The sequence below is a fragment of the Antrostomus carolinensis genome, unplaced genomic scaffold (genome assembly GCF_000700745.2).
Source record: "Antrostomus carolinensis isolate BGI_N321 unplaced genomic scaffold, ASM70074v2 scaffold14740, whole genome shotgun sequence".
Lineage (NCBI taxonomy): Eukaryota > Metazoa > Chordata > Aves > Caprimulgiformes > Caprimulgidae > Antrostomus > Antrostomus carolinensis.
Window position 1 is genome coordinate 19,545 of NW_010287833.1, and position 21,916 is coordinate 41,460.

At 51.3% G+C, this 21,916-nt stretch overlaps 1 protein-coding gene across 1 annotated transcript in view; it reads left to right on the plus strand.

The window, feature by feature from the left end:
- The window catches only part of LOC104522199 (alpha-1,6-mannosylglycoprotein 6-beta-N-acetylglucosaminyltransferase B-like), a gene marked incomplete at both ends in the record, with an annotated part of 37,083 nt that overhangs the window by 13,548 nt on the left and 1,619 nt on the right, over positions 1–21,916 (plus strand). The window contains 4 exons of the mRNA XM_010164427.1: positions 6,069–6,213; positions 18,045–18,157; positions 19,957–20,030; positions 21,533–21,691. Of these exons, the coding sequence (XP_010162729.1) occupies positions 6,069–6,213; positions 18,045–18,157; positions 19,957–20,030; positions 21,533–21,691 (491 nt within the window). The remainder of the gene's footprint in view (positions 1–6,068; positions 6,214–18,044; positions 18,158–19,956; positions 20,031–21,532; positions 21,692–21,916) is intronic.

Consider the following 21,916-nt stretch of genomic DNA (forward strand, 5'->3'; position numbering starts at 1 on the left):
TGTGGAATTGTGGAATTGCATTTTAAATGTTGGGGATGTTTTGGTGCCGTTCAGGCTGGTTTGTGGAGATGTGGGTCAAGGCTGTGCCTTGATCTGCCCTTGAAACTGGATTTTGTGTGGAAAAGCTCCCTGTAAGCAAAGGAGGTGGGGTGCTACCTCTGCACCTGTGGGGTGGCAGTGAGGTCCTGCACCAGCTCGGAGGAAAACACAGGGGATGCGTTGCACTGGGCACCAGTGTGTGGCTCAAATACCATTTCCCCTACGTGTTTCTCCTTTCTCATCTTCTCAGCATGAAGCTGATGCTGAGCAGCCTGAGACCCCCCCCGCCCTGAGCAAGATGGGGCTGAGTGACCCAGGGATGGGGGGCTGTGATCTGGCAGCAGCTACGCAGGGCAAGGAGGTTTGAATCTGTCCAAGTGGTTAAAGAGAATGTGCCCCCAAAATGTGAATTTTTTTCTCCCAAAGGGTTTCTGTTCCTTTTGAAAACCTCAACTGGAGCATCCCAGAGCCACGGGGAAACCTGTCTGATGGGGTGACATCCCACATGCTCCCTCCGAGCTTGTGAAGTGCTGGGTGGAGGTGGCTCCAGTGTGGGCAATGGTGGGGCAACGTGGGGAGGATGCTGAGGATCCCAAAATACAATGCCTGAGCAAGGAAACTCCTTCCCATCCGCTCCATCCCCCGAGGCACCACTTGGGCTTTGCCAGCACCACTCCACACCATCTCCAGTGGTCCCAGTGCCACACAGGTCTGCTTGGCTGGGAATCCCCCGTGCTGTGGCAGTGCTGGAGATGCTCTGTGAAATGCTGCTTTCTCAGCTGCTCTCCACTCCTGCGTGGTGGCCCGGAGGTGGCTGGCGTTGAACTTCACCCTCGTGCCCAGGGCTGTCTGTGCACACAGCAAAACTCGCTCGCGCCTCCGTCCTGGCTCCTGTTCCTGGAGGTTTCGGTGGCAGGTGATGGCACAGGGTGGGACGTCTGCCCAGGGCTGCATTCGCTCCAAGAAGGTATTTTAAAGACAAGTGTGTCATTAGTGAATACCCCAGGGTTTCGACCCATCCAAATCTGAGCATATTGACTGTTGGCTCTTCCACTGGTTTCGCAGAGAAACTATTTCTGTTTTTCACTCGACATCCCCTTAGGGGATGCTTTCTTTTTTTTCCCCTGATTTCATCCAATTACTTAGCTGTATGCTCTTCTGAAGCACCATAAATAATTCTCCTCCCTCCACTGTGTTTACCGGCATGTCTCATGAAATCCAGTAAGATATGATTGATTGCCATCATTATTTCCTAGTGCTGCTATGAAAACCTCTGTCAGGTTCAGTGATTGCCTTTAAAGAGTGGCTGCCACTCAGGAAAACTGTCAAAAACCTGTCATACTTTAGCAAACTCCAATTAATCTGTTGAGCAGTTTCACTTGTGTTTTCTTTCCCATCGTTGCTGATTATCAAGGACAATTAGAATATTTCTCCTTTGTAATTAGCAGCTTGCTTGCTTATTAAAAAAGGTGGCTTGTAGGACGATTTCACTGGGTTTTCATGCTATCGAGTTGGGTTTTGGTTTAAACTGTCTGTCCTTGGTGCTGTTGGAGAGTTTCTTGGAGATCTTTGTTGCTGGTTTAAGGGGAGAAGCTGGGGCTACCGGCCGGGCTCACCTCTGTCTCCGAACCCCTGTTGCCGGCACGTGCAGTCAGGCAGCCGAGCAGCCGGTCGGTGGGTGTCTGGGTCTCTGCTTCAGGTTAATAAATCAATCCTGTCTCTTGTATTTTTAAAAGAGTTGCTTCAGCACTTTTCCTCCTTTCTTTTGGTTTTTAATGAGACACACTTTCCAAGAGATGTAATAATCGTTGCCAAAAATGTCAAGTCGTTCTTGTTAGCCTCCTTAAGCTTCTGGAACAACAACAACAAGAAAAAGACCAGGATCAGAAAAAGTGAGGTGTTGATGAGGAAGGGCTTTGACTTCATCTCCTGAAGCCAGGGGAGGGCTGGGGGGAGATGTGCCTCACGACAGCTCTGCTTTCTGGCAGAGTGCCCGAAAAGATAACCCACTGAAGGCTGAGATTATTTTTATTTTATTACTATTTTTACTCTAGGACTTGGAGTGGTTTTTTATTTCTTTATTAGAGCAGGAATATCTCTGTTCACTGTTGACAACTTTGCTGTTGAAAAGCATCCTGGAATCGCTCAAAATCAGCTGGGAAATTGGATGGCAGCAGCAACACGAAGGGAAATCTCCGCGAAGCCAGCGGGAGAGCTGGGGGGGCCAGACTGGAGCTGGGGGCTCGGCTGTGGGGCTGAGGATCACAGCTCCACGCACTGCCGGCTCCTCTGACATCTCCTCCTGCTCCTGCTTGAGCATGGGGTGATCCTGAGGAGCCTTGCCCAGATGGTGGGGCATGGATCTGAGCACCCGTGGGTGCTGGGCACAGACATCAGCTCCATGCTGTCTACTGAAAACATGAGCCCTGTGCAGCTTTGTGCCTCAGTTTCCCTTGTCCTCCTGCCGAGGGCAGGATTGGGCTCCTTTAGCGGGGCTGGAGACCCATCCCAAGCTCCTCGGAAAGGGCTTTTCCCAGGTCTCCTCTATGGGGACAAGCTCTGTACGTGCATCTGGGCTTTAATCAGGGGCCAGAGCTGTTTCTGTGCTCGGGCTTTGCGAGCAGCCATTTAAATTTCAAATGAGCTGCACCACTGAACAGGCCTTCATAATGAAACGGATGCAGCCTGGCTGCAAATCGGGGTGACAGCCCAGCCCTGAGCGGCAAAGGCAGCAGCGGCTCTCAATCATCTCAATTACCTTCCCAGCCATGATCCTTGCATCTACCCAGTCAACCAGCATGACCTGACCCCCCCCCGCCCCAGTACAAGCTGGGATCCAAATCCTTGGGCCAGGGGTACCACTCCATCCATGGAAAGGTGCTGATTGTGGTTTAAGCCCTTCTCACCAGCTGCAGTGGTTCTGTCGGGTCCTTTTCCTGTCCTCCAGACTCCAGCCAGCGCAGGAGTGTGCAAGAAGGATGCACAGTGTCCATCTCACTCAAAAACAGAGTTCAGAGTGGAAGCTCTGACCCACCAGCAGTGCTGGGGTGTTGGAGCAGGAGCAAATCTGGAGCAAAAAGCCCTGTTTGGGGGTTGGTTGGTCCTGGAAGCCACCAGGGGCAGGCAGATGGAGGGTGCTGGGGGCTGTGAACACAGCCCAGGGTGGTGAGGATGTCACTGGGGTGGGTGTGAAAGACTGGGGGGAAATAACTAATGTGGATTTTGTGACTTAAGCCCATCTCAGAGCTTCTCTGTTTTCCTTGGCCGTGTCTTTGCTTGGTTTGCTCAGCTGTGTTGGGGGAGTGCCCTATACAAACTCAGCTCCAAATTTCCACTTTTTTCCCCCCATAGCATCCTTGTAATTGCAAATTCATGAGCACTTCTGCCCTGTAATTGGACAGGCTGTGTGTCTTGTGTCCCACCCAGGGGATTGGGAGACCTTCCTGGTGGGATGGGCAAAGGTGGCTGCTGCAATCCCAGACCCCCCAGACCAGGGAGGTGTGGGGCTGTGCAGGACCTCGAGCACCCACTGGTTCAAGCAGAAGTCGTTGACTTCTCACTGTGGGAGTGCAGGGAGCATTAGGGGAAGAACCTGGTTTCAATCCCCGTTAATGGTTGGGTTGTTTTGGTTTTTTTGGGTTTTTTTTGAGGGATTGATTTTGTTCTCAATTTTTCTTCTGTTTTGTTAGATAGCATCAGGAAAAATAACGTGTTGCTGATAATCTCAGCCAAGCGTGGCTAACAGCCCTTGGCGAGGTCTGGCTGGCCTGGTGTCAACTTCTCGGAGGGGTTAAGGGTTGGCTTGTAACCGTGTGTTCATGTGCCACGTGTCCCACAGCAATAGACGGCCGCAGCGATGCGATGCTTTTGTTGGGGGGGGACATACCAGTGCCGAAGCCCCCGGTTCAGCTGTGGTGCTGGTGCCACCCTCCTCCATCAGAGCTGGAGAGCAACCGGGGCTCCAGTGCTGCAGCATCTGGAGCTGGAGTGATGTACTGGGGGAGCTGGGAGGGAGCCGGGGCTGCATCCCTGCAGCAGTGGGAGCTGTTGTGGTGAGCTGGTTCCCACCACAGCCATACACACCATTATCTGAATAGCAAAACCATCCAGACCCCAAATTCCAGCCGGTCTCCGTGCTGTTTGATGTGCACAACAGCTTGGGGCAGCTCCTGCAGTGAGGAGAAGCCTGTGCCAGTGCTGTCCCCAGCACGCAATGCTGTGGGATACCCCATCCATCCCAGTGCTGGGGCTGAGCTGGGTGCAGGGTGCTGTGGGGGGGTGGGGACCCAGGGGATGCACCAGCACAGCCACCCTTTGGCTTTGCAAGACCCGGTTTTGCATCTGTTTGGCGATGCATGAGATGTCCCCAAGTCCCGATAACCACCCTGGGGTGTCCAGCAGCCGCTCACCTGGCTCCTACTGCTCCCTAAATTAGATATGTGCTGCTCTGGAAAAGCTTGTGTGAGTGGAATGGCAGAGATAAGCTAAACAGGAGAAGTTCAGGGGATTATGCGCTGATTAAGTTATTACTAACGTGAAATGAGCCACACTGAGATGAAACAGGAGCTTTATTTTCTGTTCCCTGCCTTTGGGCTTGGGTCTGCCTGTCACCAGACAGCAGATCAAACTGGGAACTGGGAGCTCGTGTATCTGCTGGCGCTTCGTGCAAACCTGTAAGAAGCAGAGTGTTAAATGGGGCTGGGAACTGGGGACCTTCCCTGCCAGGGGGGGTTCACTGAGATGCAGTGCTTGAGACAGAGCTATTTCCAGTGCTGGAGAACCCACCTGGTAGCAGATTTGGGTAGAAAATATTTTTTTCTCTATAACAGGAAAATCCGGTGCTGCTGGGAGGATATGTTGGGGGAGGACCAGCTCTGTGCTCTATTTCCCATGCTTTTCCTCAAGCATCCCCTGCAGGCTGCTGTCAAAGGCAGGATGCTGGGCTAGGTGGGACTCGGAGAGTGAAAAATAGAAGTGCAAAATCAAAGCTTGTTTGGTTAGTGTTTAAGAATAAAATCAGTTTCCCATCAGTGCTCAGGACAGGCTGGATCAGGTGGACAAGTCAGGAGTTTATGCCCGGAGAGGCAGATGAGGAAGCTGGATCCAGGGCTGGTATAACCGCTGGCTATCAGGAGCTGTGGCAGCACAGCTGGATTTGGGCACAGGCAGGGATTAACCATGGCTGGTGTGGTGGTTTAACCCGGCCAGCAGCCAAACTCCAAACAGCAGCTTGCTCTCTCTGTGGCCTCAGGGAACAGAGGAGAGAATTGGAGTGGTGAGGATAAGGAGACTTATAGGTTGAGATAAGAACAGTTTAATAATTGGAATAAAATAAAACTTAATAATGACAATAATAATGGTAATAGTAGAAAATCCAAATGAGTGATACACAGTGCAATTGCTCACCACCTACTGACCAACCCTGGCCTGTTCCTGGATAACAAACCCAGAGGAGCAATAATCCCAAAGCCACAATCCTGGAAGAGAATGCACAAGAGCATGAAAAAACTGAGCATTCCAGTCAACCCTCATTAATATACTGACCATGACGTTATATGACGTGGAATATCTCATTGGCAGAGCCAAATGCCAGTTTGGGTTTACTAATTGTACTCTCCACCTCCCTAGTCCTTTGTGCCTGCAACTGAGGAAGTTGGAAAGTCCTTCAACTTCCAGTGACAGTTGAAACCATTGGTATGTTACCGATGTTCTTCTCATATCAAATCCCGGCAGAGACCAAAACCCAGCGCTGTTCTAGCTGCTAAAAAGAAAATTCTCTCTGTCCCAGCTGCAAACCAGGACACTTGGGCAGGACGATGGGGCTGTGGGTCTGTTGGCAGAGCCAGGGAGGGGATATCAGGGACACAGCAGAGCACTGACATGGTCCATAAAGCACCATCGGAGGGGCTGGGGAGCTCAGGACCATGGGCAGCTTTGGGGTGAGGCCGTGGGGAGGGGGATTTTCTCTGGTCTGACAAGGCAGCACCCAGCCCGTGACCGTGTCTCACTTGCTCTTTGTGTGCCTGCAGTGATGGGCGCGCTGGAGTCCCGAGGTGTGCTGCGGAGAATGAGCGACATGCTGGAGATGCTGATGAAGAGGATGGACATCCTGGCCAGGCTGGAGAATAGCACGGACTTCCACAAAGGGGATGAAGCACGATTCCCTCTGGACAGGTCAGTCGGCCGCGCTGATGCCCCGTGCAGACCCCGTGGAGCAGCACCAGGCTCGGGGGGTTTGCGGGAGTGAAAAACCCCGATGTGCTCTGCGGTGTTGGGCTGAGCTGCTGCGTGGGGGTGGTGGAGCCCACCAGGGCATGGGACTTAGGCACATCTTCTGTGGTTTTGTTGTTGGCCATTTCTGGAACCTGTTTCTTTTGTGATTTCTGAAATTACTGTGATTTTGAGGTTTCCTGTGGCACTTGTCCCAGCTGCTGGTGTTGTGGTGTGGGAGGGTGTCTCTTCACTGCCATGCTGTGGTGGGACTCGATGAAATCTGGAGCAGTACCTGGTGCGTGGGCTGTCCTCTCTCTGCCATGAAATCCCAGAGGGAGCTCAGGCTGGTTTCTTTGTGCCCATATTCCTCGTGTAGGTGTGGAAATGATTGTTGTTTGAAATCCAGGGCTGATATGTTCAGTCCTGGCGTTGAGCAAGGCTTAAAATGAAATAGGAGCAAATTGTTGGACCCCGAAATGCTCAGGGCATAGAGCTGGCATCTGGGCTCCCTGTGATGCACACACCGCATGCAGCTTGAGAGATGGCATCAGACCTTCCCATCCTGACATGCTGATTTACTAAAGAGATGTTTCCCTTTGCTTTGAGAGCCTTTATACATTTATTAATACCAATTTGGCTGTTGTGCAAAGACCTGGGAAAATGGTATCTAACATGCCTTGGATATGGAGGGGCAGAGATGAAAAAACTGAGGGGCAGAGCTTGGGACAAGCTTTGCAAGGCAAAAAAAAAAAGTGCTGGTGTAGATCTCGCTCAGGTGGAGTCACGGTGGCAGGGACGTGACATGCAGTGGTCTCCACTGCCTTGTGCCGTGCCACCGGAGCCAGCGTGGGAGCTGTGGGGCATCCCTGCATCTCCCACCAGGCATTCCCACCTCTGCCTCCTGCCATGGCCATGTTCTGCAGCCAGCAGGGCTTCACATGCCTCCCTGTTTCCATTTCTCTCCTTCACTTTCCTTCCAAGTCTCTTTTGCACCTATAATGGAAAACAGAGTAAGTGAGCCTGTAATTAGTGGCTGTGCGGCGCCGTTCTGCGGGCACACATGAGTTCTAGCTGCACAGGCAGCCTCGCAGTGCATGGTCTTGCCTTTTAGTTTCAACCACTGAAAAATATAATTTGCCTTGGTAATGGCAGGGGCTGGGGGTTTTGTCGTTACGGGGCTGGGTGGGAAAACTGGTACTCAAGCGTACAAGGAGGACAACAGTAATCCCAGAGAGGAATAGGCAGGACTATTACAGCCAGGCGCTCACTCACATTTGATGATTTTCTTGGCTGATCACATTTTAAAAGAACCAGTACTTTCAGGTGATGGTAATTTCTGTACACCAGCAGCCGAGCGATAAACGTAAAAAGCATTTATGTGAACTGGCAGCAATTGCTGCAGATGGGGATCTCGCGTTTCAGATCTGCCGTGTGGCTGGTGACTCCAGGGCCATCACTTGGAGAGACCAGAGGGGATGGGAGGTTATGGACCCAGCACATCAAAACAGCCACAGTGTTGTGTATGTGCTGAGATGGGTTTGAGCAGTTGAGATTACAGATGTCTTAATTTTCAGGAATATAAAATAACTAGTTTATTGCCTTTTGCTGATTATAAATTATAAATTACCCCTTAAGTGCATTCTGGTCCCTTCAATTAATCCTGCATTAAAACCCATCTGTGTCATCTCCTTGTTCTCACCTACCCTCTGAAGATCAGGGTTTGGTCATAGGGCAGAGCATCTCGAGATGAAGGAACCTTCGCGAGGGGGAAGGGGAGAGGGTGTTTCTTGTGGGTGGATTTTTAGCTGTGATGGTCTGTAATGAAGCACTGGCAGCGTTTGCAAACACTTGCTAAGCGTTTCCTCTCCTTCCCTGCAGCCCCTGGGTTTGCCCAAGGTCTGTGCTCACAGATGTGTTGGAAGTGTTACAGCTCTGCTGGGTCTCAGTGGGTTTGAGCGGCTCCATCTCTGCTCCCTCATCTGTAGTGTCCTTTTTTGGCTTGTCCCAGTCCCTGCCCTCCTTTGCGGAGTGCACGAGGCAGCTGGAAGGGTGCAGAGCCAATGCACCCCGTCTGCCACCCTGCTCCGAGCAGAGCCTGGCTCCAAGCTGACCCCACTGCTCTGATAGACTCTCTCCAGAGCTGCCTGGAGCATCCCTGGGGGGAATGAACAGCAGCTGGTGCAAAAACTGGGCTGGGACCCTGTGGAGTGAGGGTGCCGAGGTCCCCGTCCCTTTTGGGGTAACCAGCTGCAGCCCCTGGGGACCCCCTGTGCCGAGGGGGGAACGGGCAGCACCGGCTGCACCAGGACTGAGCGGTGGCTCCTGAACCCAGATCAGCCCCATGGCCACGGAGACGCCTGGTGCTGCTCGTTATTAGGACGCTGGGACTCCACCAAGGGCTTTTTTCCGCCTTCCCTCCCTGTCTGTGTCTCTTTGATCTCCAGTGACCGACTTGAAGCCGTCAGCAAAAGATAATACAATTAAAGGGTGCTAATTTCAAAGGGATTTCATTCTTTAAAGCGGCTCTGGTTAGCATGGCAGATGCCTTCATCTCCTTCCGTGTTCAGCAGAGCCGCGAGCGTGGGCTTTGCAATTCCACCTGCACAAAAGTGGATTAATTCTTGCTTTTACAAAGTGCTCTCCTGCTTAACACGGGATTTCTGATGAAATTGGGAGGGCCTGTGTTTGCAGAGCCCCAACGAAGAAGAAGCAGATGAAGGCTTTGGTGGGCTTTATGGAATAGCCTGTGAGCACCGTCCCCCTCCAACACAGCTCCAAGGAGGGTAGAGGTGGCTTTTCCCCTTGGAATGTGCAAAGAAGAATTGGCACATATACACAAAATATGGGGTGTAATTAATGACCTGCCTTGGGAAACCTCCCAGCTGCTGAAGCAGGCAGCTTTATGTGGCCAAAAGTTGCTCCAAGATCTTTCTTGCTCCATAGGTGCTGTTTGATTGAATATTCTACAGATTCATAGAATCATAGAATGGTTTGGGTTGGAAGGGACCTTAAAGCTCATCCAGTCCCAACCCCCCTGCCATCAGCAGGGACACCTTCCACTAGACCAGGTTGCTCAAAGCCTCATCCAGCCTGGCCTTGAACACTTCCAGGGAGGAGCAGCCACAGCTTCTCTGGGCAACCTGTTCCAGTGTCTCACCACTCTCACAGTGAAGAACTTCTTTCTCATATCTCATCTAAATCTCCCCTCTGCCAATTTAAACCCATTTCCCCTTGTTCTATCACTAACTGCCCTTATGAAAAGTCCCTCCCCACCTTTCTTGTAGCCCCTTCAGGTACCGGGAAGTCACTAGAAGCTCTTCTGGAGCCTTCTCTTCTCCAGGCTGAACAGCCCCAACTCTCTCAGCCTGTCCTCACAGCAGAGCTGCTCCAGCCCTCGGATCATCCTTGTGACCTCCTCTGGACTTGTTCTAACTATATATGTAGTCCTCCAGCCCCTTAGATAGGACTCTTGGAAAACCCAGTTGTCCAATGTCCTCCTCAGAAGAGCTGCCCAGGGCTTTTGTGGGATGTCACACTGGAGTAAAGGGACAAAAGCTGCACCTGTGAACCAGCCTGCTGTGCCCCTGGTCCTGCACCCTGCCCGTGTTGCGAAGGGAAGTGATGGGCTCCCTAAGGAGGGCGAGCAGTCTGCCAGCCAGCTGCAGGAAAATCAATACTGCTCTTAATTGAATGCAACCCTCATAAATCAGCAGAGGGGAAGGAAATTAGAAGTACTTATGGAAACCTCCTGGAGAGCTATTTACTGGGCAAGGGAAATATTAGTTTGCAGTGGAAGTGTTGATTCCCTGCTGGAAAGTGCATGGGAGGGAGGAAGGGGGTCTGAAGTGGCTGACCCAAGCTGGCACCATAACCTGACAGCATTGGGGCTCGGAGAAGCCCTTGTCCAGGAGCTGGGCTGCCCCTGTCCACCCCAAGCCCGTGGGATGGGGGCAGAGGGGAAGGCTGGGCTCTGCAGCGCTGACGTCCCCGTCATCCTTCTTCCCCACATAGCAGTTAGCCTGCAAAGGGTGTTATTTGCTAACGACTGATTAATCTTCAAGCTTAATTACTGCCAAGGCTCAGTTAATTTCCACACACTTTTAAGTATTTGTTCTTGTAATTATTACATGACTCCATGTTCCCCCAGTAATTAAAAGTCTCACAATATGACACTAAATGGGTGATGTTCCTGCATCCTGCCAGCCTGGCTCTATTAATTCCTGAATTGCCACCATTGATAAGGTGGCCTTAGTGAAATCGCTGCCAGATGCCACGGTCCCCTGGTATCCAGGTGAGCCCGGAGCGGGCTTGGACCCCTCTGTGCATCATCTCCCTGGCACACTGTGGGGCTCAGCGAGGGCATCTGCAAGTTGAGGCTGATGCTACCTGATGTGAAAGCTGTCTGGAATGGGCAGAGCCCCAAAGCAGCCCGCAGGGAAGGTCAGACCTGTCCTGCCATCCAGCCCAGCTTTGCTGCGTGGTTGTTTTGCTGAGCAGAGCTCAGCCCTGGGAGCAGCATCAGGGATGTGGCTGGCAGGAGAGCCTGGCACCCTGGGACTCTTCCTTCCCTGTGCTCTTCTTTCCTCATGGGTTCCATGCGCTGTTTCATCCCAGCAGAGGTGATGATCTGTTTCTTGCTGGCTCCTGTGGACACCTCCAGCCTGGTCCTGGTGCTTTCAGTGTTAGCTTGGAGAGGATGGGTACAGCGTAGGGCATCGTGAGGACCCCTCACTTCTGGGGTCTTCATCAGGGTCAGGGGAGGAGATGCAGGGGGAAATTCATTCCCAGCACCTGAGATAAATGGCTATTCCCTCTAAGGCAGAGTGGAGAGGTGGCTGTGTACCACTAGCAGGGTGGCCAGGGGAGCAGGAGCCATCCATGTGCCCTCACCTTGCCCGAGGGGCTCTGGTCTCCTTGGGAGAGCCCTGCAGCTGGAGGGTGATGGGCATCACCAGCGTGGTGGGGGTAGAGGTGCCCATGTGTGCCCAGGTCGCTCATGCCCTCCTGCTCCCAGGCTTGTGCCTCCCCCAGCACCTCCAGCTCAATTTACTGAACCTAATTCTGTGATAGGCTTTGCTTTCTGTTGATTTTGTGCCTTTCCAACCCAAAACATTGATACGCCGGGGGCTGTTTTATCACAGGGCTTTGCAAATGGGGCTTCTTGATGCGTTAACCCACAGAGGCAGAGTGCTGTGGCTGGTGTTTCTGTGCTGGGATTGTTTGTGTCATCTGGGGTGACTTGCAGAGGGAAAGCCCTTGGCACCCAGTGCCCGCAGAGCCCAGGGCTTCAGAGCAGCGCTGGGAGCTGGCAGTGGTGGTGTGGGGTGGGCAGGAGCATGGCACCAGGATGCCTTTGCCCAGGTTGTGTATGTGATTTACCCTGTGAGGAAAATCAGATCCCGTTAACCTGCTGTCTGTTGTCCCTGATTTGGGAGCAGCTGGGAGCAAGCAGTCCGCTCCGGAGGGACGGGCTCGGAGGCTTCACAGCTGGGGGTAGGGGCACGATGGAGGGGGGTGTTGTTGGGGAGGATGTCATGCTGATGGTGGAATCACAGGTTGCCAAAATAACCCTTCCAAAATGAAGTGGAGCAGTGCTGTCAAAGCAAATGTGAGGCTGAGGGCTGTAGAAAAGCACGGGCTGAGGAGAGCATCTCACCCAGGGCATCCCCTGCCCTGGGGATCGTGGTCAAAACTGGGTCTTTTTGGTGTCACTTTTGGGCAGATCCCTCTCAGTCGAGACTGCCGAGGTTGGCACTGTCTCTGCCATCACTGAAAGTGCCTTTTCACGTCAGGCTGCTCCAGCATGTAGGTAAATAGATGCGATTTATGCCCCGGTCGAGTGAAGATGACCGTACATCAACGTGACTGATCCCATAACCCTCCTGTCTGTCACCCCTCGTGTTCTCATAATTAAAGCCCGCTGCTGCCTGGGCATGTGGCTCGGCTCAGTGCTGCAAGTCAGGAGGAAAGCAAAGGTTTGGGTTTGTGGCTTCAGCTTGATGTGCTGCTTGGGAAGGAGTTCGGAGCACTTTATAGCATTCATAAAATATTTTAATTAACAATCTTGGTTATACTTTGCTGGCAAGTTCTCCTGATGCTGGCGAGATACCGGCTTTGATTGGAAAGTTGGTTGTCATTATATTTATTTTTTTAATTAAATTTATTGGCAGCTCTTTAAGATGGCAGCATCCTCCCCTGAGGTGTGCAGCCACGGGGTTTGGATGAGCTCAGGGTCTGGTCCCCTAAATGCATTTGTGTGAGAAACTTCACCCACAGTAAACTGAAATTAAAATAAATGGAAGTGCTTCAGTGAGTGAAATGCTCCAGTACTTATGATGTGATTTATTACGTAACTTGAAGGAGTTCAGGCAGGGCTCTGCCCGTGCAGCATCCGTATTTGCTTTGGGTGAGTTTCCAAGGAACGTTCCTCTCTTGAAGCACATCCTCTGGGATATTTGCCCAGGGTGAGTTCCCCATGAGCACAAACGTGGCCAGAGTGAGCTCAGGTCTTTATTCAGGTGTTCTTGGAGGGGAGACCGAGCTGTTTGTCTCAGCCCTGAGAAGTAATGGGAAAGATTGCACTATGCAGAGGTACCAAGAATTATATTGGAAGCATATGCTGGTTTATGATTTTTAAAAAATATTTTGATTTCTTTTACAATTTTTATTCAGTTGACTGTCTGGAGCTGCCCAAGCATAAAACCACTCATCAGTGGTGTGGGCCTTCTCGTGCGTGGCTCCTGGGGAGGCTGCAAAGGCAGATCCAGTGTCCCTGTCCTTGTTTGACGTCGGGAATGGCACCGAGGAGCTGAATGACCTGGCATTGCCTGCGCTGGGGGTAGTGAAGCAGTGGGACCCATCCCTCAGCCCCAGAACTCTTTTTTTCCCCTTAATGTTGCTAGAGATTTCTACCAAGCGGAGAGCAACCAGGGCTTTGGGCTTTGCTCTGCTCCCCAGGGCTCTGAGCCTTTCCACGCTCCCCACCACAGCACCAGGGGGGGGCTCGGCTCTTCTCCTGCCTCCCACCACTGCACGGACCATGAGCTCAAACCGAGGCAAGGCTGTTTATCCAGGCTTAGGGTAATAGCTCCAGCACCAGAGTCAGGAGGATTAAAACCAGGATTACAAGTCAAATAAACACAGAACATGTAGCAGAGCCTGAACAGCGAGGCACCCTCCAGCCACCGCTGTCTTCTCCTGCTGCTCCCCCCGTTGTGAGCCTTGGTGTCAGGGGACAGTCACCCAAATTTTAGGGAGAGTGTCAGCTGCCTGGTAACCCCCTCATGTCCGTGTTCCTGTCCTTGCTCTCTTTCAGGTGCAAGCCACCTCCTCGGAGGGGATGTGGGGATGCACACAAGGGCACAGACCCCCCTCAAAAAGTTTGGCCTCCAGCATTGATGAGGTTTATCTGGATTCTCTTAAGCCAAAGGAGCAAAGCTCTTAATTGCTCTGTCTTCTCAGAGATTTAAATCTCCTTTTTTCAGTTGCCCAGCACTTGGACAAGGGCTTCCCCCCACGTCCTTAAGGACCCCTCAGCTTGTTCCCTGGTGACTGTTGGGTGACCCTGACTTGTCCCCCTGGGGTGGGTGGGTGGATGGGGAGAGAGGAGCCTGAGCCCATAGGGTGAGATGCCTTAGAGTTGGTTTCTTCAGGAGATACCCCAACTATTTGAATGGGCAACACCTCACAAGCTGCAGCAGGAGCCAGGAGGATGGGAAGGCCCTTTTCCCCTTGCTGGGAAGGGTTATCCATCAGTGCTGCCTCCGGGATTTTGGTTCCCTGTCCTGGTGAGTGAGGCTGTCGTGGGGCTGGACATTGGGGGTTGATTTGTGTCCCTGGAATAGGGAAGCAGTGAGAGCCCAGCACCAGCCCTGGGCACCCTTCCCAGCTGCTTTCTGCTCTTTCTTGGGTCTTTGGGGAAAAAAAAAATAAATAAAAAAAAATTAAAAATCTTTAAAGATGCAAATGGCAGTGCAGCCATTGTAATGAGTAAGTTCAAATCCTTTGGTAAACTGCTTTGTGCATTTGTTGATGTATTATCTTCAAAACATCTGCTTTTCTCCATCTGTATCGATCTTCCCAACGTCACTGCTTTCACCAGTTAATAGCAAGAAATATCGAATGAGCAAGCAAATATGTTTAGGGCTTGTATTATGAAGACAACACACAAATAGAAAGAGATTCATCTTTTCATAATGCCACTTTTATAAAAGGCAATAAAAATACAGTGCCTTGTAAAGGGATAAACAGGCTGAATCTGAGCTGCTGCTGTGGGGTTGGGGACAAGAGACAAAGTGAAGGCAACCAAATTAATGCATAAAAAAGTAAAGGGAAATGCAACCTCCGGCTATATTATATGGCAAATGATCTGCCAGTGGGGAAAAATACATCTTAATAGCAGTTTTTGAAAGGAGATGAATACTGTATACAGTGCATTATAAGGCACAGTGTGATCTGAATCTTAATCAACATGGGGAAATATAAATCTGAAAATAATAAAGACAAAATCAATATTGATGGTTAGAAGTAAAAGTACTGTATTTGCTGTAGTAAACGGTTTTAAGATTCCAGGGAAAAATTTCTTCTAGAAAACCCATAGTAATTTACTATAGTTTCAATAGCTGGCACAGCCCCAGCACATTTTGGTGGCATTTATATTGTTGCTATTGAAAAATTTAAAAAGCAACAAAGAGGATGGGGAGAAAAAAAAAAAGAAAAAGAAAAAAAAGCAAAAAAAAAAAAAAAAAAAAGCCAGTTTCTGCTCCCTGTGCAGTGGTAGCTCTGGAAGTGAGTTCCTCATTCTGCTGGGCTGGTGGGGGCTGTGCTGCTGTCCCAGCTGGGCTGGAGATACTCCCCTTCTGCTTAGCTGTCACTTACCTCGTCCTTCCCAGTGTCTCCAGGTACTAAGAGTAAGACAACAAATTCTGCCGAGCTCCTGAAAACCTTTTTGCATTTGAGGTTTTGTTTTTAAATGTCTTATTTTCTTGTCCTCTGCCCGGGTGACAAATCACTATAATGACAGGTGCTGTCACTTACGCTTCACCTTCTTGTCATCTCTTTAATAGGGTAAATGAAATTTGCTGCTCAGGTGATAGATAGCCTTGTTGCCCAGCAGATAAACACACCGGGGGGGCTGACTCAGCACTGCCCACCTTAGTGCCAACACCGGGGCCCATCGGTGCCCCTGCCATGGAGCATGGCTCTTCACCCCGAGCATGAAATCTCTCGCTCAAAGTCACAGGGATTTGGAGAAAACTCATTTGACAAGTAAGGGTGATTAGCATGCAAGTGGTGGGAGATTTGAGCCTGGTTCCTTATTTTGGAAGGACATTTTCTACCATTTTTCCATCTTAATATATGCCAAGAACCACGGTGGACGCTTTTTGTGTCACTTTGCAGTGACTCTCTGTGTTTCAGGGGAAGCCTCGTGGAGCCCGTGCGACGCGGCTGTCTTGTTTGTGAGCACTGGAAGTGCTGTCTGAGTGTGATGATCAGACACACATTTCACATCAGAGGGCTCTGAGTTGAAATCTTTGTGTTTGAGGAGCAGCTGTAGCTTACAAGAGCTGAGCAAGCTGGCATAGGTGCCATCACTTGGTGGAAACTGCCGCAGTGGCTTGAGCTCCAGCAGGACTTGAGCTGGCTGTGAGGCTGGAAGCCTTTTATTTAGGATAACAATCCTAATTTTTGTTAGAACATGTTTGTGGGTGCCCAGTGCTCAGCCCTGGCTGAGCTGAGGTCTGGAGGTCATCAGAGAGGAGATGGGGACTGAGGTTGCTGTTGACTTTTGAGATTTGCCGAGTTACTTGGGTGTTTGGTAGCGGGTTCAGACCCAAGTGAGAACTGGGGTAGCTTCTGGGAGGAGGCAAAAGTTGGAGGGTGGGCTAATCTAGGTGCTGAGAAGTGTGAGAGCAGGGCAACTGCAGCTGTGCTTGTCCTCTCTCCTTGCTATGGGTGATGGAGAAACCTGAGGAGCATCTCCACCAAGCCAACGTTCCTGTCTTGTTGGAGCAGGAGGCTGAGCTCTCTGGCTCTAAATTCACTGCATCCATGTGAGGTTTGCTCCTAAACTGCCCATCCCAGCTGTTCCCTTTTTACTGAGCGTTTGTGTGTCACCTGCGTGGTCTGATGGCTGCTTGCTGATGGAAAAAGGTTTGCAGAACTGGGGGGTTTGTGAGCTTTCAGGGCTGGCTGAGCTGTGCAGCCCTCAGACCAGGAGCATTTCATCTCCTTGGAGCTGTGCTGACAAGCTGAGCTCATTACAGGTCATTTTTGTGCCCATATTTGCCAGGGCCTCATGAGCAACCCCCCTGCTGCGGTGGTTACGGTAGCTGGCAGGATCCCTGGGGTTTATTCTCTGCAAAGGTTGAAAGTTACTTGGGGGCAATGGTGTCCTCTGCATTTAATTATTATTTCTTAAAAGCCTAAGATATGTGGCTCCCTGTGGAGGTACGCAGGCTGAATATTGATGGTCATAAACCCATGCCAGAAGGAAAAATGTGGGCTACTCACTGCTATTGAATGGACTTAAAGTCAACAACCGAAGCAGTATTGGTTCATAAAGCTAGGATTTTTTTTTCAGCCTTGAGGACACAGGTACTTTAAATCCCAACCTTTGGGTTCACTGATCTGCTGGAGAACAAACATAAAACTTGGCCGGGAAGGACCTGACATCAGCACGTGTTTTTTGTGCCAAGAGTATTCAAGGCAGCTCTTTTGGTTTTGCTCACTACTTATGACATTTCCTTGTATTATAATGATCTCGGCAGCAACAGGAGGAAAAACTTATGACCCAGATGCTGCAGAAGGAGAAATTATTGACTGTGATAACTGCGCTCGTCGAGACGTGGTGGTTGTTTGCGGTGGAAATGGCAGGCAAGGTGTTGGAGGTGGAGAGCTTGCTCCTCGTCAAGCCTGGCAGAGCACTGCTGCTGATGGATTGAGTTCTCTTCCCCTTTCATATATTACACAGGTTTTAATTGACACCGACCTCTTTACAGGGCTCTGTCGCTCCCTCTGCGCAGTGTGTTGTGTAGATGAGTGTAACGGTGCTGTTTACCCAGGGCTGTATTGATTGCGAGGTTACATTCGATAAACGGCGTAGGCAGCTGTTCAAACTGGTGGAATCTGATCTCAAGCCTTGGTGAGAAGGTGCCTGTGGGCTTTGCTGGGGCTGTGATACCCAACTCGACCCCGGCATCCTGTCCCCACACAGCCCTCACTGGGGAACCTGGAAATCCACTCACCTACATCTTTGGTGGATGAGCTGACTCAGGGCATCCACGTGTCCTGTGTGTTTTGCATCTGTCTGCAGTCTGCTCCAGGTCCACAAGCTTCCTCAGCCCTCCTCTGGTTTTTCCTTCCTTTCTCTGTATTTTTAATGTTTTTCTCCCTTTTTTTTTTTTTTTCCCCAACACAGCTTCCTACATGCACTGCAAGGCCAATAATCACAGCAGGGGATTTTCAAACATAGCACATCTGAGTTAAGAAAAGCAGTATTTTCCAGCCTATTTAATATTTCCCCATGTAAAATGTGCAGGTGTAGCTGTGTTTATCAGCACACTGCAAAAAAATGGCAAAATACTGATTTACACAGGTCTTTAATCAAACCTCTTGGAAAGCATTGAGTTCTTTGCCTGGTGCACACTGGACCAAGTGTTCCCATGTTGCATCCTGGAGCTAAGTTCAACCTGTTGGCAGCTTCCAAGGATGCTGAGTTTGCTATAAGCACCCCTGGGTGCCACCACTGAGGGGATATCAAGTTGTCAGGGTTTGTTTGTTTTTTTTCCCAGGTTCCAGCCAGCAGCTGGGTTGATGGAGAGGATCCAAGCTATAGCTCAAAACGTCTCAGACATCGCAATAAAAGTAGATCAGATTCTCCGGAACAGCATCCTGAATGGGAAAGGTGAGTGTCCATCCCTTCCCTGGAGGTTCCTTCTATGTCTTATGCAGTTGCAGTGGGGAGATCCAGCCAAGCCTAGCATGAAAAGTTTGGTAAAAATGCAGAGGAATGGATACTGATCTGGGATTACCCAACTCAGTCCTGTCTGCAGGGCCAAGTGGGGCACCTGAAGCTCTTTGCCAAACCTCCTAGGGCTGTTTGTGTCCAACTCTATGTGGATGCAGCACAGGGTCAGACCATTTCTCTGAGGGAGAGGAAATCCTGAGTGTAGTCTGAGCCTTCTCAGGGGTTTCCAGGGCTCTCACCTTACTATTATGGCCAGGAAAAGGAGAATTATAGAATCAGAGAATTGTTTTGGTTGGAAAAGCCCTTTAAGATCATCAGGTCAAATCATTAACCTCACACTGACAAGTCCCTCAGCACTATGTCTACACGACTCTTCAATCCCTCCAGGGATGGGGACTCCACCACTGCCCTGGGCAACCCCTTCCAATGCCTCAGAACCCTTTCAGCAAAGAAATTCTTCCTCACATCCCATCTCAACTGCCCTGGCCACAACTGGAGCCCATTTCCTCTTGTCCTGTCCCTTGGTCCTTGGTTGAACAGACCCACCCCCACCTCTCTCCACCCTCCTTGCAGGGACTTGGACAGAGCCAGAAGGTCTCCCCTCAGCCTCAACACCCCCAGTTCTCTCAGCCATGAACTCATCACACTTGTGCTCCAGACCCTTCCCCAGCTCTGTTGCACATCTCTGGACACGCTCCAGCACCTCAGTGTCTGTGCAGGAGGCTACCTAGGGAACCACCCTCTGTGGCCTCTGACAGCATTAATGTTCTCCTAAAAGCGTTGCCTCACTTGGCCCAGGAGGACTTGAGAGTTGGGGAGATCAGTCTGCAGAGGAGCAAGACCTGGGAAACTCATGCCTGCAAGGGGGACAAATGGTGACATGTCTGAATTGCTGTCAGAAATAAATGCCACAGAATTAAATGTAGAATTAAAGATGAGGAGCAGTGCCAGCACAAACACCTGGATAGGAAAATGTGGCAGTTTGGATCCAAAGCCCAGGGGCTGGGATCCAGTGCCAGGAGGGACATTGCCATCCCAAGTTGGCAGTGGTGGGAGGGCAGCTGGGCTCTCCAGATGTTTCTCCACATGGCTGCATGTTCCTGGGGTTTGGGCTGGCATCATCAATTAGAAGATGCTTCTGTTGCCTCTTCCACCTCTTACTCTTTCAGGTATAGGCAAAGGAGGGCTTGTGGGAGGGGTGATGTCTTTTATTAATCCAAACACAGAGGAAGAAAAGATCCTGTTACCTTTTTAGCCACCTTTGTGCCTTATCCTGGGGCTGATCCCAGGGGCTGAGTCTTCTCTCAACAGCCCAGCAGGACTATTTTTGTTGCGAGTTTGCAGCGTAAAGGCTGTGTCAAGTGCTACCTAGATCCTGCAGCGTGCTTATGGCTGATTAACAGGAGCTTGGATAGGTGGGACCTGGGGTCTGGACAAGGCTGAGGGCAGCAGGGAGGTGCTACAAAGAGACCTGCTGAGATTTAGGAAAGGGGAACACATTCTTGGCATTGAAGCAGGGCTGGGGGGTTTCCTCTGTTTCCTCCCTGACCTTGGGGAAGATGCTTCACATCTTGGTGTCCTGCTCCATCAAGCGGGATGGGGCTGTTGGCTGGCCCAGTCGTGGTGCCGATGAATGTGCTCAGGGTCTGGAAACCCCATCCCATCCACTCCCAGCATTTCTAGCTGCTCTGCCAGCATGTGTCAGCTCTCCCCATGCCCAAATTGTCTCTCTGCAGTGGTGGAAGGCAGGAGGGACCAGTGCGAGGTGCCCAGGGACCCCAAGTACCCTGACTGCGCTGGCAAAGTGGAGGTGAGTCGGGGTTCCCTGTCTGGGAGAGGATCTTGACCTGGGGTGGAAGCTGCTGGGAAGGGCACAAAGCAGAGACCCTGGGGGCTGAGCTGGGAAGGGCAGTGGGGAGGGGGATGCTCTCCAGAATAATCCTGTTTGCTTTAAAACATGAAAGGTGCAGCCTGTTGCAGAAGCAGGAGCAGAGCCAAAGATGTGGAGAGCCAAGCACGGCTGTACTGTGAGGAGAAAACACCAGGGAGGTGTCCAACCTCCTCTGGGAGCCTTTGCTGTATGATTGTGACCGTTTCCCCCCAGTAATAAGGCACAAACCTTCAGTTTTAGTCGAACGCAGCACTGAAGCCGCGGTGCCCAGAGGTGTGCAGGCAGCAGCAGGATCAGCCCCCTGCACCCACCTCTGCCCACAGCCCTCCCTGCCTGCAGCTTCTGTGTTTGAGGGCAGAAGCGCGGTGAGGAGAAAGCACTGTCGCATCGTCTTTAAATATCTGGAGCATCAGCTCGTGTCTGGGGAATAATCTCAGCATCGCACAGAAGAGCATCTTGTAAAGGTAGCCAGGACCTCCATCTCAAACAGGATGTCCTGCCTGACCCAGCCTGCTCTTTACACCTCAGTGCAGCCTGGCAATTGGCCTGGAGCATGATTGCTTTGTCAGAGAGCATATTTACATGAACTAATTAAAAACATCTCCCTCTTCCCTCCCCTTCCCAGCCTTCTGCTTCAAGCTCAGGCTTCTGCAGGGCCAAACCTCCCTGAAAAGATGTTGAAGGGTTTCTAAAAATTATAGCAGGGGGTTGTATGTTCCTCTTCCCCTGGTGCTCGGCATCCTTTCCTTCCACCATTTGAGTAAATTTGGAATGTAATTTAATTGTGGAAGGCTATAATTTGATCTCCTGTCCAGGTGATTGCTGTGTTTTACATATCGGACATGGTGACCTGTCTCCCCAGTAGATTTGTTTTTGTAGTTGAATTAGGAAGAGGCTGGCAAGAGCTGTTGTGAGGGATGATAAATTGGTGCTCCAGTCACTGGTTATTCTCCTTCATGGGAATTCATCCTCAGGAACTGCTGGTGGATCTGTCTCCTTGCCCTGCTGTGCCAGGGGCCACAAGATCAGCAGCTCAGCTCGTTCCCCAGCACAGCAAATGAGAAGAGAACCCTGTAGCATATCATTTCCCAGGGATTAATGGCTGTGCCCCCAGGGAGGGCATGTGTTGGTGCTGGGACCGTGATAGAAACCCAGGGAGCCTCCAGTAAACCTTGTGGCTCTTCCTCTGCCCCGTGTGCCCTGGAGGCACTGGGTGGGCAAACACTGGCACTGGTGCTGGGTGCACCCTGCTTCGCACACCTTTATCCACCCCCAGCCCTTTGTTATAGCTCCCAGCTAGAGAAGGGTGATGGAGAACAGAGGTTGCCCATAGCAGAGGCAGCTCGTGAGGCAGCTCGTAGGGCTGCCACATCCCCTCCTGGCTGGAGAATGAGCCCCACGTGTTTCTTTGCTCCCCACAGTGGATGAGGGCCAGGTGGACCTCCGACCCCTGCTATGCGTTCTTTGGCGTGGACGGCACCGAGTGCTCGTTCCTCATCTACCTCAGCGAAGTCGAGTGGTTCTGCCCTCCCCTGTCGTGGCGGAACCGGACGGTGGCTTTGCCTTCGGGGGAACAGCCTGTGTCCTGCTGGTCCCAGGGGGCTCGGAGGGGGGATGATGGCTTCAGGCTGCTGGAAATACGTGTTCCTAGAGCCAGCTGTGTCAGCAGGGCCATGATGCCACATGTGGGTTTTCACAGAATCACAGACTGGTTTGGGTGAGAAGGGACCTTTCAAGGTCATCTAGTCCAACCCTCCTGCAGTGAGCAAGGACATCTTCAACCAGACCAGGTTGCTCAGAGCCCC